Source organism: Nuphar pumila, chromosome 4 (assembly GCF_984573655.1).
Source record: "Nuphar pumila chromosome 4, dmNupPumi1.hap1.1, whole genome shotgun sequence".
In the NCBI taxonomy this organism is placed as follows: domain Eukaryota; kingdom Viridiplantae; phylum Streptophyta; class Magnoliopsida; order Nymphaeales; family Nymphaeaceae; genus Nuphar; species Nuphar pumila.
In genome coordinates this window covers 125,109,082-125,127,402 of record NC_143252.1, presented here as the reverse complement: position 1 = coordinate 125,127,402, position 18,321 = coordinate 125,109,082, and the positions used below count along the sequence as shown (strand labels likewise).

The following is an 18,321-nucleotide window of genomic DNA, read 5'->3' as shown; positions in this document are numbered from 1 at the left end:
CAAGCCACACTCAGGGTCAACACCCCCCCACACCCCAAAATCTGACATTCATGCCCATGTCTTTGTAATGAAAAAGGGCGGAAGCACCAATAAAGCAAACCACTCTTGAAGAGTGATGCCAAGAGCCAAGAAACACAAACACTAAAAGTGTATACAAAACCCACTAAAGGGAAAAATGACTAAAAGTCATAAGTTGACTATTATTGAAGAAAGAAAGAAGAGGGTAAAAACCCCTTTCAAATACAAGAGAAAGCCTCCTCTATTTATACAGGAGGAAACTAAAGAGGAGGGACCACAAGGGGGCTCCCATCTAGTCGTTGGGAGCCCCAACGGTCATAAATATGACCGTTGGGGCCCCAACGACTAGATGAGTGGAGCCCCTTGTAGTCTTACAACATGTAAAACAAAAAGAGAAAAAGGTAAAAAAGCGAGAAAAGGAAAAATACAAAAAAGAAAAAGATTACATGGGGATTTACCAAAATACCCCTATCAAATTTTTGGGATACAAGAAAAGAAATATGTATATATATATATTTATATATATATATATATTTATATATATATATATATTTATATATACATAATTTAACACGCCTCCTCAAACTTTACGGGGAGAAGACTGAAAGTTTGCTAAGAAGAAACATAAATCGTAGAGTTGGAAGCGCTTTGGTGAAGAAGTCAGCCAGTTGATATTCTGAAGTAACATATGGTAATGTGATAGTTCCTTTGAGATATTCGTCTCGAACATAATGACAATCCATTTCGATATGATTTGTCCGCTCGTGAAAAGTATGATTGCTTGCAATGTAGATCGCACTTTTGTTATCACAGCAGAGCTTGGTGGAGGAGGAAATGATGATGCCCATGTCACCAAGGAGACTTCTAAGGCATACAATTTCCATAGTTGTTATTGCCATGGCCCGATATTCAGCTTTAGTGGATGATAGTGAGACCTTTTGCTGCTTCTTGCATCTCCACGAAATGAGAGATTCACCTAAAAAAATGCAAAGACCAGTAGTTGAGATACGATCATTAGGATTTCCTCCCCAGTCAGCATCAGTAAAAGCAATTAATTCAAGAGATGAGGAAGAGGATAAAAAAAGCCCTTTGGCGATGGTATTTTTGATGTATCACACAATTCGCATCACGACCGCCATGTGAACTGAAGTAGGTGCATGATGAAACTGGCTTGCAGCATGAATCGCATGAGCTATATCTAGACGGGTGATGGATAAATAGGTAAGAGATCTAATTAGTTGACGATAGGGGGTTAGATCCTCAAGTAGAACACCATCCTCAAGTCTTAGTTTTGCATTGATAACTTCAGGAGTGTCAACTTTCTTTTCATCGGATATTCTTGACTTTGTACAAATGTCTGCTGCTAATTTCATTTGAGATAGAATGTATCCTCGGAAAGAGTACGCCACTTCAATACCTTAAAAATATCTCAAAAATCCAAGGTCAGACATATCAAAAGTTTTCTTAACATGGACTTAACATCATTTACCCCCTTTTTGTCACTCCCAGTGATGATCATATCATCAACATACAACAGTAGAATAACAATGAAATCACCTGTTTTCTTAACAAAAAGAGTAGTGTCAGTATAACAAGAAGTAAATCCCAAATTGATTAATACATTACTAAACTTGTCATACCAAGCTTTAGGAGCTTGCTTAAGACCATATAAGGCCTTCTTCAATTTCAAAATTTTACCATTTAAATTCATGCCAGGAGGTGGTTCCATATAAACTTCTTCACTCAGATTTCCATTTAAAAAGGCATTTTTAACGTCAAGTTGAAAAATTGGCCATTTTTTAATAGAGGCTATTGCAATAAGAGCTCGAACACTAGTCATTCGAGCAACTGGGGCAAAAGTTTCATCATAATCCACCCCATATTCTTGGGCATATCCTTTGGCTATTAACCTAGCCTTATATCTTTCTAAAGATCCATCACTCTTAGTTTTTACTTTGAAAACCCATCTACATCCAATGGGTTTCTTGCCATTGGATGAATCAATAATTTCCCAAGTTTGTGCTCTTTTAAGTGCATTAAGTTCCAGTTCCATTGCTTCATTCCAATGAGCATATTGTTTAGCATCATTATAATGAGATGATTCATGGAATGAGTGAAGGACTAGCAGACATGCTCGAAAATTTGGAGAAAAAGAATCATAAGATACAAATCTATTTGGAATTTTAGAAATACGATTTGATCTTCTTTGAGAGGATTCTTCAATCGACTCGTTTTGAGATAATTTTTCAAGGGCACAATGAGGATTACTTTCATTCCTTCTAGAGTAAACTTGTCTTTGACTTGGTATATTTTCTTCTAAATTTTCATGTTAGTCATGTTGCCCATCATTTGGAGGTTCAAAATGATCCTCTATGAGAGTTTCACTAGATTCAACATGATCATCTACAACCTTTTCTTGAGGTAACAAGTCAAATAAAAACGAGTAATCAATATTTTCATTTGGTTTATGCGAAAAACCATTTTCTTCTTCTAAGAATGTGACATCTTTTGAGATATAAAGTTTGTTTTTGAATATGTCAAAACATCGATAGCCTTTTTGTTTTTCGCCATATTCTAAGAAAATACATTCAATTGCCCTTGAAGAAAGTTTATCATTTTTGTGAGTCAGAACAAAGCATTTACACCCGAAAATTCCGAAAATTCTTAGTCTTTTATAATCGGGAGACATATTGTAAAGTTTTTCAAATGGAGAAAGATTTTTCAAAGAAGATGAAGGGGTTCTATTGATAAAATATGTTGAGGTTAGAACCGCTTCGGCCCAAAAGGATTTTGGAATGTTCTTTGAAATTAATAAAGTTCTTGTGGTTTCTATTATGTGTCTATGCTTTCTTTCCACAAAAACATTTTGTTGCGGAGTGTTTGAACAAGAACGTTGATGATAAATGTCATTTTCTCACAACTAGATTTGAAATTTATTGGACATATATTCGCCTCTCGAATCAGATCTAAGAATGGATAGGTTTCCTAAAAATTGATTTTTAACCATTGCATGAAATTCTTTAAAGAAGGAGAAAACTTCGGATTTGCGACTTAAGAAGTAAATCCATGTAAATCGAGTGAAATCATCAATAAAGACCACATAGTACGAAAAACCTCCTTTGGATAAAATAGGGGAAAGTCCCCATACATCGGAATGAACAAGTTCAAAAGGCCGAGTGGTGACATAATTTCTTTAAGGAAATGGAATAGCTTTAGATTTCTCAAAAATGCAATCTTTACAAGTCATGTGTTTGTCTTTACAAGTATTGTTCAAAAAAGAAAAAAAGACATCTTTACAAAATTTGGATGACCAAGTCTCTTATGCCAAATTCCAATACTTTTGTCCTTTATAAGATTATAAAATGACTTCGATGGAAGAGTAAAAAAGTCCATAAAATAAAGATCACCCTTTCTATGGCCTTGCCCAATCAGCTTCCTGTAATGAGATATTGCGGAAATATAAAGAGTTCATACAAGCACTTACAACAATGAATAAAATAGACAATATCACAAGTCCACAAAGGGACAATACAAGCATAAGCCTTTAAGAAGGCAACAATATAAAAAGCCTCTTATTGAGAAGAGAGAAAGCTCTCAAGAATGAGAAATATACAAGGGGTTCACCCCTATTTATACAAAAGGGAGAGGAGCAAAGGGATAGCCAAAAGGCCTCAAAAGGAGAGCCAAAAGGGGGCTCCCATAGAGTCGTTGGGAGCCCCCAACGGTCACATTTGTGACCGTTGGGGGCTTCAACGACTCTAAGGTTGGAGCCCCTTTAGGTCCTCAAAAGAAATAAAAAAGAATTTAAAAAAACAAAAAATAAATTACATTTTATCAAGAAAAGAAAATAGTTGTTTTCTAAAACAACTATGTGAAATTACAAAAATACCCTAATCGGGTATTGATGTAATATATATATATATATATATATTAGATACATTTTAACACCCCCCCTCAAAATTTACGGGGAAATGACGGAAAGTTTGCCAAGAAGAAACATGAAGCGAGGAGCCAGAAGAGCTTTAGTGAAGAAGTCCGCCAACTGATATTCGGAAGTGACATATGGAAGAGCAATAGTTCCTCGTAAGAATTCATCACGAACATAGTGGCAATCCATTTCGATATGTTTTGTACGCTCATGAAAAGTATGATTGCTCGCAATATAGATGGCACTCTTGTTGTCGCAACATAGTTTTGAGGCTTCGGTAATATCAACTCCCATGTCTTTAAGTAGACTGCGAAGCCATACAAGTTCCATTGTCGTGGTTGCCATAGCCCAGTACTCAGCTTCAGTGGATGATAGTGAAACTTCCTGCTGCTTCTTGCATCGCCAGGTAATCAAAGAGTCCCCTAAAAAGATACAAAAACCAGTAGTTGAGACTCGATCATTGGGATTACCTCCCCAATCTGCATCAGTATAAGCAAGAAGATTCTAGGAAGAAGAGGAGGATAGAAATAGCCCTTTATTGATGGTATTCCGAATGTAGCGGATGATTTGGAGAACACTCATATGCACAGTTGTAGGAGCATGCTGAAATTGGCTAACTGAGTGAACCGCATGAGTGATATCTGGTCTGGTGATGGTTAAATAGGTAAGAGACCCAATGAGTTGTCTGTAAGGTGTGGGATCTTTCAGAAGAACCCCATCCTCCAACCGCAATTTGGCATTAATAACCTCAGGAGTCTCTACTTTCTTATCATCAGAAATCCCAGACTTAGAACATATATTTGCAGCAAGCTTCATTTGTGACAAAATATATCCTCTAGGAGAATATGCAACTTCAATTCCAAGAAAATATCTGAGAAAACCTAAGTCGGACATATTAAAATTATTTTTTAACATATTTTTAACATTAATAATACTATTTTGATCATTCTCAGTGATAATCATATCATCAACATAAAGCAACAAAATTACGATACTAGAACCTGCATGTTTAACAAAAATAGTAGTGTCAGTATAACAAGAGTGAAATCCTAACTTTATCATGATATCACTGAAACGATCATACTAAGCCTTAGGAGCTTGTTTAAGACCATATAATGCCTTCAAAAGCCGAAGTGTTTGACCTTGCTTAATATTTATTCCGGGTGGCGGATCCATATAAATTTCTTCACTTAAACTTCCATTTAAAAAGGCATTTTTTACGTCAAGTTGATAAATAGGCCATTTTTTGGTTGACGCGACAGCTATTAAGGTCCTGACACTGGTCATTCGAGCTACAGGAGTGAATGTTTTTTCGTAATCAATGCCATATTCTTGGGAGTATCCCTTAGCAACTAATCTAGCTTTGTATCGTTCTAAAGAGCCATCACTTTTAGTTTTAACTTTGAAGACCCAGCGACAACCAATAGGTTTTTTGTTTAAGGGTAGATTAACTATTTCCCAAGTATTGACCTTTTTTAAAGTATTTAGTTCAACTTACATTGCTTCAACCCAATGAGGTATAGATTTAGCTTGATTATAGTGAGCCAGTTCAAAATAAGAATGTAGGGTTATTAAACATGCCCGATAGTTGGGAGTTAAGGAATCATAGGATACAAACCTATTTGGGGGTATTGATATTCTAGAAGAATGCCTAACTTGTGGTTCCTCAGTGGATTCAGAAATTTGAGAGTATTTTTCGAGGGCACTAATAGGATTTTCTTGATTTCTTCTTGAGTAAACATTTATATTGGTATCACTATCATGAATATTTATATTTGAATCACTATCATTTGAGGGTGTTATGTCAAGAGGGGATACCTCACGAGTATCGTCTATGTTTTCAAGAGAATCTTCTTGTATGTCATCAATAAGATCATATAAGAATATATAATCAATTTCATTTGTTTCTTCTATTTTATCAAAACCGTTTTCTTCTTCTAAAAATGTTACATCTTTTGAAACATATAGTTTATCATTCTTAAAATCATAACTTCTATACCCTTTTTTATTTTCACCATATCCTAGAAAAACACATTCAATTGCTTTTGGAGATAACTTATCCCTTTTATGTAATAGGACAAAACATTTGCAACCAAAAATACGAAGACGATTGAAATCGGGTGAAAATTCAAAGAGTTTTTCATAGGGAGAAGCATTTTTTAATTTAGAAGAGGGCATTCTATTGATTAGATAGGTTGAGGTTAGAACGGCTTCAGCCCAAAACTTCTTTGGAATATTCTTAGAAACAAGTAATGTTCTAGTGGTTTCTATAATGTGCCTATGTTTCCTTTTCGCTAGGCCATTTTGTTGGGGAGTCCTAGGACATGACTTTTGATGGCAAATGCCATTTTGGGTTAAATAGTTTTGGAATTCGTGAGATAAGTATTCGCCACCGGAATCGGATCTTAAAATAGATATGTTATTTTGAAATTGATTTTGAACCTTTTTATGAAAAAATCTTTAAAGAAAGTAAATACTTCCGACTTATGACTAAGGAAATAAATCCAAACATACCGAGTAAAATCATCAATAAACGTAACATAATATGAATAGCCCCCTTTAGACATAACCGGAGAAGGCCCCCAAACATCCGAATGCACCAATTCAAAAGGCCTTAATGAAAGAAAAGTTCTAGTTGAAAATGGAATAGACTTCATTTTTCCAAAAATGCAATCTTTGCAATTAATTTCTTTTTCCTTACAAAATTTGTTTCCAAAAGGAAAGAGATACATTTTGGAATAACTTGGATGACCAAGTCTTTTATGCCAAGTTTCCATGTTTTTTTCTTGGACATAAGAACAAAAATAGTTTGTAGGGAGATCAAGATGGTCCATATAATAGAGGTCTCCCTTTCTATGGCCTTGCCCAATCCGCTTCCCGGACCGGAGATCCAGCACAAAGCAACCATTAGATGAGAAAGATATTTCACATCCATGGTCGGCAATTTGAGAAACCGAAAATAGGTTTAAATTTAGTTTGGGAACAACTCTTACTTTTGGAACACAAAAATTTTGAGAATCTTTAAAAGAGCCAATACTTGAAATTTTTAAAAAAGTTTCATCGGCCGTAGAGACACAAAAGTCTTTTGAATTGGTGCAAACATCAATAAGTGCATTTTCATGAGGGGTCATATGAAAAGAAGCTCCGGAGTCAAGGATCCAAGAATACGTACCGGGTGATGATGTTGAAGCAATAGCCGCACCCGATGTGGAGGAAGAAACTTTTAGTATTTGTTGGAGAGTCATAGATATTTGTCCAAGAGTTTCTTTGATGTCATTGTTCTTGCCTTCATCTTCTTTTGTGGTGGTTTCTTCAAGAGAGGCCACTTTAGGCTTGAAGGTTCCAATAAGCTTTGGACATGCGGGTTTAATGTGACCCGGCTCATTGCAATAATGACAAACAATCATTTTTCTTCCTCCATTGTAGTTTCCTTGTTTCCCAAAATGAGGAGGCTTATAGGTTCTAACATTGTTACCCGGTTTTGATACGACAAGGACTTCATCAACATGCTTACTCATGCCAAGCCTTGTCTCCTCTTGAGTGATTTCGGCAATAGCATCCTCAATAGGAGGAAAAATAGATCTATGGAGAAGTGAAGATCTCATTTGCTCAAATTCGGGACGTAGCCCAAAAAGGAATTGAAACAATCTCTCTTGTTCCATTTGTTTTTGCCTTAAATCAATATCTTCCATAGAAACCCATTTTGGCTCCAAGAGAGCCAATTCATCCCATAGTGGGTTTAGGGCACTATAATAGTCTTGAATGCTAGAATCACCTTGCTTGGTGGTTTTAATCTTTTCTTGCAAGAAATATGCTCTTGCAAGATCCTTTTGGGTATACATACCCTTCATAAAAGACCAAGCCTTATTGGCTCTACGAAATTTAGCTATATTAGCACATACCTTAAGCTCAACATTGTTCATAAACCACGCAAGGATTTTTGCGTGATTGCTTTCCCAATCTTTCACTTCTTTTTTATGACTTTGAATGGCCTTGAGGCGAGCATCTCCTTCAAGAGCCTTTTCTTGACCTTCTTCTTCCTTCGTGAGCATAAGCTTAGGTTCCGGAACGATACCCATGACAAAACCCCAAAGCTTCTTTCCTTTGAGATTATTTTTCATTGCCGATGCCCACATCATATAATTCTTTCCATTGAGCTTGAAAGATAGGTCAATCTTTGCCTCCATGATGTTGCCAAGAAGTGAGAAGATATCCACTAAATATGAGATACACGAACCACACCTTTCCTTCAAGAATCGAGTGACTCTGATACCATGTAATGAGATATTGCGGAAATATAAAGAGTGCATACAAGCACTTACAACAATGAATAAAAGAGACAATATCACAAGTCCACAAAGGGACAATACAAGCACAAGCCTTTAAGAAGGCAACAATATAAAAAGCCTCTTATTGAGAAGAGAGAAAGCTCTCAAGAATGAGAAATATACAAGGGGTTCACCCCTATTTATACAAAAGGGAGAGGAGCAAAGGGATGGCCAAAAGGCCTCAAAAGGAGAGCCAAAAGGGGGCTCCCATAGAGTCGTTGGGAGCCCCCAACGGTCACATTTGTGACCGTTGGGGGCTCCAACGACTCTAAGGTTGGAGCCCCTTTAGGTCCTCAAAAGAAATAAAAAAGAATTTAAAAAAACAAAAAATAAAATTACATTTTATCAAGAAAAGAAAATAGTTGTTTTCTAAAACAACTATGTGAAATTACAAAAATACCCCTATCGGGTATTGATGTAATATACAGTATATATATATATTAGATACATTTTAACACTTCCCTGACTAGAGATCCTGCACGGTGCAATCTTTAGGTGAGAAAGAGACTTGGCATCCATGATCGGTGATTTGGGAAATGGAAAAAAGATTTAGATTAATTTTTGGAACGACTCTTACTTTAGGAACGAAAAAAGTTTTGAGAATTTTTAAAATCAAGTGTTCCAATACTTTCAATTTTTAAAGATGTCCCATCGGCCGTTGAAACATAGGAAGATATGGGTTCGGAAAAAACATTAGAAAGAGAGTTTTTATGAGATGTCATATGAAAAGAAGCACCGGAGTCTAGTATCCACATACCTGGAGGTGATGAAGAATAGGCGATGGCGGCTCCTGATGTTGAAAATGAAGAAGTCTTGAGAAGATGTTGGAGAACTTCGGAGATATGGTTAAGAGTTTCTTTGATATCTCCTTCCTTGACGCTTTCTTCTTCCTTCTTTGGAGAATTTTCTTCAACCGCGGCCACTTTTCCTTTAAGCTTTGGGTAAACCTGCTTGATATGTTTTGGTTCATTACAATAGTGACAAATCACTCCCTTTCTATATCCATTATTTTTGTTAAAGTGGGGAGGTCTATATGCTTTTACATTTGATCCGGGCCTAGTAACGGCCAAAATTTCATCACTCTTAATACTTATGCCAAGACGAGTTTCTTCTTGGCATACTTCGGCAAGAGCGTCTTCAATGGGTAAGGCTTTACTTCTATGGAGAAGGGATACCCTAACTTGTTCAAATTCCGGCCGAAGACCATGGAGGAATTGAAAAAAATGCTCTTTTTCAATTTGTTCTCTTCTTAACTCAATATCTTCCGGAGCCACCCATTTGGGCTCAAGAAGAACAAGCTCATCCCAAAGAGGGGTTACAACAACAACAACAACAACTACGCCTTCATCCCAAAACAATTGGGGTCAGCGATATGAACCAAAAAAGAAATTCATTTTGGGTCTTCCACATGAATCCTTTTCCTCCAATCATTTCTATCCAACGCCATGTCCTCGGTGAGGTTCAAAGCATTCATATCCTTTCCTATCATCTCCATCCAAGTCTTCCTAGGCCTACCCCGACCTCTTTTAACTAATATATTTTCCCATTTCTCCAACCTTCTAACTGGAGCATCATTAGGCCTTCGCCGAATATGTCCAAACCACCGTAAACGATTCTCTCGCATCTTATTTTCAATGGGTGCAACACCTACCTTCTTACGTATCTCTTCGTTCCGAATCTTATCTTTTATTGTATTTCCACACATCCATCTAAGCATCCGCATCTCAGCTACACTCATTTTTTGAATATGATGTCTCTTGGCAGCCCAACATTCCGTACCATATAGTAAAGCGGGTCTAATAGTCGTCCTATAAAACTTTCCCTTCAACCGCAATGGCATTCTACGATCGCACAGCACTCCAAAGAAGAACAAGCTCATCCCAAAGAGGGGTTAAAGAACTAAAATAATCACGGACACTCATATCCGCTTGTCTAGTAGAACGAATTTTTTCTTGACAAAAAAATTGTCTAGCTAGATCCTTTTGGGTATACATACCCTTAAGAAAGAACCATGCCTCATTGACTCTTCTAAACTTAGCAATGTTGGCACAATTTTTGAGGTCAACATTGTTCATAAATCATACCAATGGCATGGTTACTTTCTCAATCCTCAACTTTGGATTGATGGTCATTGATAGCTTTGATGCGCTCATCGTCGTCTAAAGCTTTTTCAATCCCATTTTCAATTTTAGTGAGAACAAGAGAGGGTTCGGGAGTAGTTCCCATAACAAAACCCCAAAGTTTCTTACCTCTTAGATGATTTTCTATAGCGGAGGCCCACATAAGGTAATTGGATCCATTGAGCTTAAAAGAGAGCTCTACTTTAGATTCGTGTTCCATAAGTACCGAAAAACCTTCTTTCTTTCTTCAAAAAGCTTGAGAGGCACACGTCCCAAGACACCAAAAAAGAAGAGAAGCCCGATCACCAACCTGGCTCTGATACCATGTAATGAAAAAGGGCGGAAGCACCAATAAAGCAAACCACACTTGAAGAGTGATGCCAAGAGCCAAGAAACACAATCACTAAAAGTGTATACAAAACCCACTAAAGGGAAAAATGACTAAAAGTCATAAGTTGACTATTATTGAAGAAAGAAAGAAGAGGGTTAAAAACCCTTGCAAATACAAGAGAAAGCCTCCTCTATTTATAGAGGAGGAAACTAAAGAGGAGGGACCACAAGGGGGCTCCCATCTAGTCGTTGGGAGCCCCAACGGTCATAAATATGACCGTTGGGGCCCCAACGACTAGATGAGTGGGGCCCCTTGTAGTCTTACAACATGTAAAACAAAAAGAGAAAAAAAAAGAAAAAGGTAAAAAAGAGAGAAGGAAAAATACAAAAAAGAAAAAGATTACATGGGGATTTACCAAAATACCCCTATCGGGTTTTTGGGATACAAGAAAAGAAATATGTATATATATGTATACATATATGTATATATATACTTATATATACGTATGTATATATATATATAAGTATATATATATTTATATATACATAATTTAACAGTCTTATGCAATCATCTGCGTATTGCCAACCTTGCAATACAATCTCAAAAATCCATGCTCACATCAACACCATAGTATGTATTGCCACACTTGCAATGCGAACCTCAAACAAACCAATTCTCATGCATACTTAGACTACGTATTGCCATATTTGCAATATGAGCATAAACTAAAACATTAATCATTCTATTCATTTAAACATGCCTCATGCATTCATATCCCATTGCTATACTTGAAACTTATCTTATGAACAACAAGAAATTCTATACATGCATTACGTGCATCAATCCAAACATACTACAAGCTAAACAACATGCATATTGTGCTCTCATGCACAAACCGGTCTCTCATATCACCATAACAATCTTTCATGCATCACATCACACATACCATGAATTATGTGTTCAACGGCACAAGCCGCTCCATCAGACCAAGCATAATACAATGCCTCAACTCGAATCTACTGAAATCCCAAACAAAGTAGCTAAAACCCCAAGTCCATCACAAGAAAACCAAGTTTTGCATCTCCAAGAGTTAACTCCTACTGTGCAGGAGTCAACTTCTGCTCTACAAGAGTCGACCCTCGGGTTCTCAAGAAATGAACCCAGAAAGCAGAGAGGCACTACAGGAGTCGACTCTTGACAACCACTAACTTGGGTTTCCTCTTCCAAAACCCGAAAATCTCAGGGGTTCAAGCACTCAACTCAACTGGAAATCCACCCCAACACTCCTAAGGGTGTCTCGAAATGATCCAACATAGTTTCCTCAGATTTCCATGGATTTAACATATCCTAAGCATGCTATATCCAAAAGCTACGTAATTTAAGCATGAATTCTCCGAAATCATACTGTTATTTTGAAATCTAAACATGATTCAGCATATTTCATGCATAAAAACCCGTCTACATGTTACATGCTCCCTAGTGATTCATGAAGGGATGGAACATACACATTTTACATGCCAAAAATTGAATTTTCAAACTCTCAAGATTCAGAATCAACGTTATCAAAGCATGGTTCTTCTATCCCAAACACACAATTCTTACGTACATGTTGCATACTAGCAAGAAAAACGTGGGAGTACTGGATCATGCCTCTTTACACAAGAAATCCAAGATAAATATACGAAGACCTACCCAAAACCGGCACCTAGATACGATCCTACATCCAAAAATCACACTCCCAATCGGCTACTACCCCACAAAAACTCCACCAAAAATTATCTCCACCACACCGGACAAGCTCCTCTATTGGCCTAACTCCACCCAAGACTGCCCTCTTCTAAGAGAGACTGGCAGAAACGAGAGAGTGTGCGGTTGAGGGAGCATAAGAGAGAGAAGGGAGGGGGAGTAACACACATTAAGGGGAGAGTGGGGGGGTTAAGGGAAAATAACCCCATTAAGATCATAATTGGGGGGGGGGGGGGGGGGGGGGGGCACTTGGCACCCATCTATGACAGTTGTCCATGCTGAAAAGACCAAAATAACCTTGCAGCCAATTGTAATACCCACAATGTCTTATCCATACCAAAAATACCCTTAGCTGCAACCTAAATAACAATTCTGTCATTCCCATAAAAACCCTCTTTCCAATAAATACCATTCATATCCCCAATGCCAAAAATATTATCAACCTTTATCAAGAATTCCAGGCATGTCCTTTGCCCAAAATGCTCACCGTCTTCTTAAAAAATGATGATTTTGCCCTCAAATCCAAACGGATCCGATCCAATCCGAACCTGAATTCGACCAAACGAGGATCCAACCTCACTATGAACTGATAACTCATCCAAATAACACACCAATCTCAATAAAAAGCTTGTATTTATCAAATAATTACAATAATAAAAGGTCCAAAAATTCGGGGCGGTACACAGCACCAGCAAGGTGATGTGCTATGGTCAACAATGTAGAAGATGAAAACAGCAAGTATTCAGCCAAAGATGATCGAATACACACTCAATCTCAAATCAAACAACTATAGGTGCAGTAATACAAAATCAGTAAACTATTGCAGTCGATAGGCATATAGTACCGAAAAACTCAGTTACCGCCCCTATAGCGACTCTTTAAAACCACGATACAAGTCATCAAAAAACATCAAATCTTCAACCCAACATACCTCCAATGCAATCTCCAGTAAAAAATGACCCACAAACATCAAAACCATGCCATCTAAACCGACCAATCAGATCAAAACAAACCAAAAAGTCGAAACAGGTCACTGTAACTTCACGCCCTTTTCAGAAATTCAAAGAAAAATGCATATAAAATCAAATACTACTCTGATGATCACGATTCTTCTAAAATCATACGCATGCATATTCTAATGCATATTCTAAAAATCATGCACATGCATATTCTAAAAGTGATGCACAAGCATATTCTAAAAATCATACACACGCATAATCTAAAAATTAATATACATAAGCATGCATCTAGATTTTTCAAACCGTAAGCATGCTTATAGGCATTTTAAAATCAACACATTCATACTCTAAAATTCACATAAGCCAAAATCGATATGTGCATAATCGAAAATCAATATACATAAGCATGTATATAGATTTTCCAAATTATAAGCATGCTTATAGGCATTTTAAAATCAAAACATGCATGTAGGATCTACAAAATTATTATATGCCTAATCTAACAATTTACAAAACTCCATGAATTCACATAGGCGTAGATCCCTAAATGTATATTTTAGCATTCTACAAACTCTATGAGGTTAGTGTAAGAATCCCTACCTTGTAGTGTGTGTAGAAATAGGAAAACACACAAATCTGGATTTGGAGAGAGTGAGATCCCCTCCCTAGAGAGCTTCCTCCAATTCGCGGATTTAGGGAGAGCCTAATTAGAGGCCACTCCCAAAATTGTGAATGAAAGAGGGAGCTCTTTACAACGGCAAGGCTTCTTCCAAGAAATTAGTGAGCTCCAACCTTTGAGAGCTACCTCAAATTTCGTGGATTTAGGGAGAGCCTAATTAAAGGCCACTCCCAAAATCGTGAAAATAGGAAGTTCAATAATCCTAACCGAAATCGGCAAATAGGGGAGGAGAGGGAGCTTGGGAGAAAGAGGAAGAACCCTCTTCTCCAAAACTCATGGAAGGAGAGAGAGAAAGAGAGAATGAGAATGAGAGAAAGAGAGGGGTGTGGGGCTATTTATAGCCCCAAGCTAGTGGGGAGGGGATCTTCTAGACCCTTCTAGATCACACTCAAGGAGAAAGGGAGAGAGGGGAGGTCGACCCAAGGGGGTGGGTTAGTGGAAGTAGTGGAGGGAATATTCCATATTCCCCCACTACTTGGCCCACTATCATGCCTCCCACCTCCTTGTGATGCTCTTTCTAGAAGCTTCTAGAAAGTTCCCCCAAATCAACCCACACTTGGTTACAACAATGGATCCAAGTCCAATTGGGTCCATATTGCCCAATTGGGCAATTTAACTCCAATATAAAATTGTTAATTAATTATATTGCTAAATTAAAATATGCTTAATTATTTAATTAAATCTAGTTAACAACTAAGTGTTAAATAATGTTTCATTAAATATAATAAATTAATTGGTAATTAAATCTAATTAATAAATAAATGCAAAATTAAATTTAATCTTAATAATTTCAAATTAAATCTAATTAGCAAGCACATGACAATTAAATATAACAAACAATTGTCAACTCAAATAAAATTGACAAATAAGTGTCAGTTAGATATATTTACCAAATAAATTCGTAATTATCCAGAAAATGGCAATGAATTGTAATTAACCATAAAATGCCACAAAAATAACTTAAATATAAATTAAATGGCCAGCCCTATTTGAGTAGAAATTCCATCTTTTATTTATGAAAATTCTTGGAAGATTCTTGGATTTTACAGACAATATTGCCCATACTTAACTTGTTACAGCATATCAGTTACAAAGGGCCAGAAAGTAAAGAAATAAAGAGACGAATAAGGACAGACATGCTGGATCTGGGTATGGATCTATACTCAATACCCAGACCCAACCAGTGCTATCTCTCAATAATAGGGAGTATTAAATGGAAATGCTTTTGTAAAGATGTACTGTGTTTCTATACATAAACAAAACCTCACAAAAATAGTCTCATTTCCATGGGAGAGAAAGGTGAGGTCTTCCGCGTAATAAAAACATGACCTTTTCCCTTTTTCATTCACAAGTGGATTGCCATCTTTAATGGGTCGGGTTTTGGACTTAACTATCCATAACCTACAATATGACCCAAAAGTTAGGGTTTTTCACTTTATGCAAGTGTATGCAACCCTCTTTGTTTTCTGTTTTTAGGACCCATAAGGGACCGACTCGGGTCGAGCCCGATCCGACATTAATCGGGACCTTCAATGCTTGGCCTGAGCACGACCTGAGTCGGGCCAGGTACCCGATTCGCTGCTGGTTGACCGTTCCGCTGTCCACCCATACTTACAGGGGCAAAACTAGCAAGAAGGTTATAACTATGGTTGATGTTGGAATTTCACACCTTGAGGACAAGGCGTGTCTTTATGGGTTGGGGAATGTTAGGACCCAAGAATTATGATATCGATAGATGAGAACAAAATCCATTTCATATGCTCGTGTTTCAAGTTGTAGATCCAGGTAAGATAATAGATTGGGAATTGAGTGTCAGATCCATAGAGTAAAATAGTCTTAATAAATGGAACATTCTCACTTGTAATAATCTCGTGATGAATGTTAATGAGATTTTACTCATCTAGGGTTTTTGGAGGTTGCTTCCCCTTGAAGTGAAGCAACTCTCTCTCTCTCTCTCTTCCTACATTATTGTGACTTTAGGTCATAACATTCCCACCTCAAATCCTATGAAAATTTAAAATCACTGTTTCTTGATCATGATTCCCATACTGCTTCCCGCCTTCGCTTCCTCCTCTGTCAACTATGGTTTTGCTTTGGGGGGTGACATTTCATCATTCATTCTTATTTTTTCTGTCACACGGATACTCCATTTTGGCCCCAACCTCTGGTCCCTTTATATACTAGTCATGTTGAAAATGTCATAAAAATGGTCGTATCCCTGTATCCGCAACCGTATCCATGTGAAGTAGTTGTTTGTTTTTATTACTTGTGCTTTGATGAAATTCTTCCTTTCCTCTCAAAATATTTCAATTGTATCACATTTTTGTGCAGATGTATATGGTAATTCATGATGATTTTGGCTTCCTTGTTCGCACCTCCAATTCATGTTTCTTTTGAGTGAAGTTTAATTGCTTATCTTGTTGAGTGTTGATCGGTAGTGGTTTCGATTGGTTGTTTCATCACAGTAGAATTGTTTTTTCATTTAATTCTTGAATGTTCAATTGAAAGGGCACCACCAGGGGGTAGTAATTGAGTGCTACTTAAGTGAAAACCGAAATAGCATGTGCAGACACGTGAATGTTCGAAACATGTGCATCTCTTCTTTGACCTTCTGAGGTTTGCTATATTATGCACACTATTCTACTATAGAAGCTTGTACCAAGTAATGTTTCTTGCTGAAAAATCAAATTTTTCATTTTTGCTATGTTCTGATGTAACATAATGAGGATATGCTAATTGATTTTCTGTTCATATTTGCAGTGGGAGGAGCTTCAAGGAGAGTTTGAGCAGTTGGATTATTTGAGGGAGATCCTGAAGGACTACATGGATGAACCAAATGTAACTGCACATCATCTTTGAACTTGACAGACTTGGATGAAAATAATGTGTTGGCAGTGTTGCAATAAAATAAGATATTCAATGAAGTGATGTAGGTCCCAAGGAACTGGACCAATTTCGAGGCATGAAACTGGAAGGGGGAAGTCCATAAGGTATGTGAGCTCATTAGCTTGCTGAAACTGGAAATGATGACTCAATTGGGAATAAGCCTCTTTGTGCCCTTGCTTGTGGATTTGTAAAGGTTACCATCAATTTTTATAACAGAAGTCTTATTTCAAATGGTTTTTAAGAGGCAGAATTACTCCAGTGGCAAACCTCATCCTTTCTTCTGCTTAAGAGGTTTGTCATTACCTTCAATTATCCAGCAAATTTAGTAGTTGCCATGTTCTTTTCTCTGTGTACAATGATTTTGCTAGTTGAAACATTTTCCTATTTGGCACATTATTTTGGATGATTGTTAATATTAATTTGTATTAATTATGCAACCTTCAACAACCAAGCATCACACATGTACACACTTGCACACACACACACACACACACACACACACACACACACACACACACACACACACACACACACACACACACACACACACACACACACACACATACACACACACACATGCCCATACACACATGGATTCAACCTTAAACCATCTTGGTTAAAGATATTGAAAGCACACCCCTCATGCTGCACACTTCTGGACTGATTGAGACCTATACTGATTAGGTTCTTTGGAAACCTGTAGAAAGTTGATTGCCCAAAATTATGATGCCCAATCAAGTTCAGCATCTTGTGACCATGCCTACACATGGTTATCAAAAGCAATGAATGAGAATTAACAATTATAAGAAAATTCATGTGGATGATGTATCAGATTTCCAAGGGGAGGGTGGTCATTACTCATACTGCCATATGTTATATATTGTGGCTATGTTATGCAAATCATTAAAGTGTACAAGTTTTTTATGATACGTCAACATTTGATTCTGTTGCATTCATAAATTGGCGTCTTTAATTGCTTCCTCAGAAATCTAGAATGAGCAGGCTTTAGTCTCAAAAGATTTTAGGTTATCTCACAGGGACATGCCATTTTGGGTGTGTGTTCCTGGTGACAAGAGAGGACACGTTGGGACATGATGACGTACATACTCACATGTTCGGCCCTTATTGTAATATTTTTAATAATTTTTAATGTTATTTCAATAAAATATACATTTTTACTATTAAAATATCAAAACAGTAGTTTTTTATTGATTAATAAAAATTTCCATGTCCTCATGTCCAGGTATGTATATGACAGATTTTAAGTAAAGACAAGCACAAAGTTTTCCTCTTCAAAGAATACTATGTAATCGCTCAGCTACATGA

General features: G+C 37.0%; 1 protein-coding gene across 2 annotated transcripts in view; it reads left to right on the top strand.

Moving 5' to 3' along the window:
- The window catches only part of RAP (RAP domain-containing protein), a 53,794-nt gene extending 36,352 nt beyond the window's left edge, over nt 1–17,442 (top strand). The window contains exons 3-4 of one of the 2 annotated variants that reach the window (XM_090003471.1): nt 16,870–16,947; nt 17,035–17,442. In XM_090003471.1, the coding sequence (XP_089859597.1) occupies nt 16,870–16,947; nt 17,035–17,037 (81 nt within the window). In that variant the 3' untranslated portion in view covers nt 17,038–17,442. Of the gene's footprint in view, nt 1–16,869 lie in introns of both variants that reach the window. The other variant, XM_090003470.1, reaches the window with a different exon arrangement.
- The last annotated feature ends 879 nt before the right edge of the window (nt 17,443–18,321 follow it).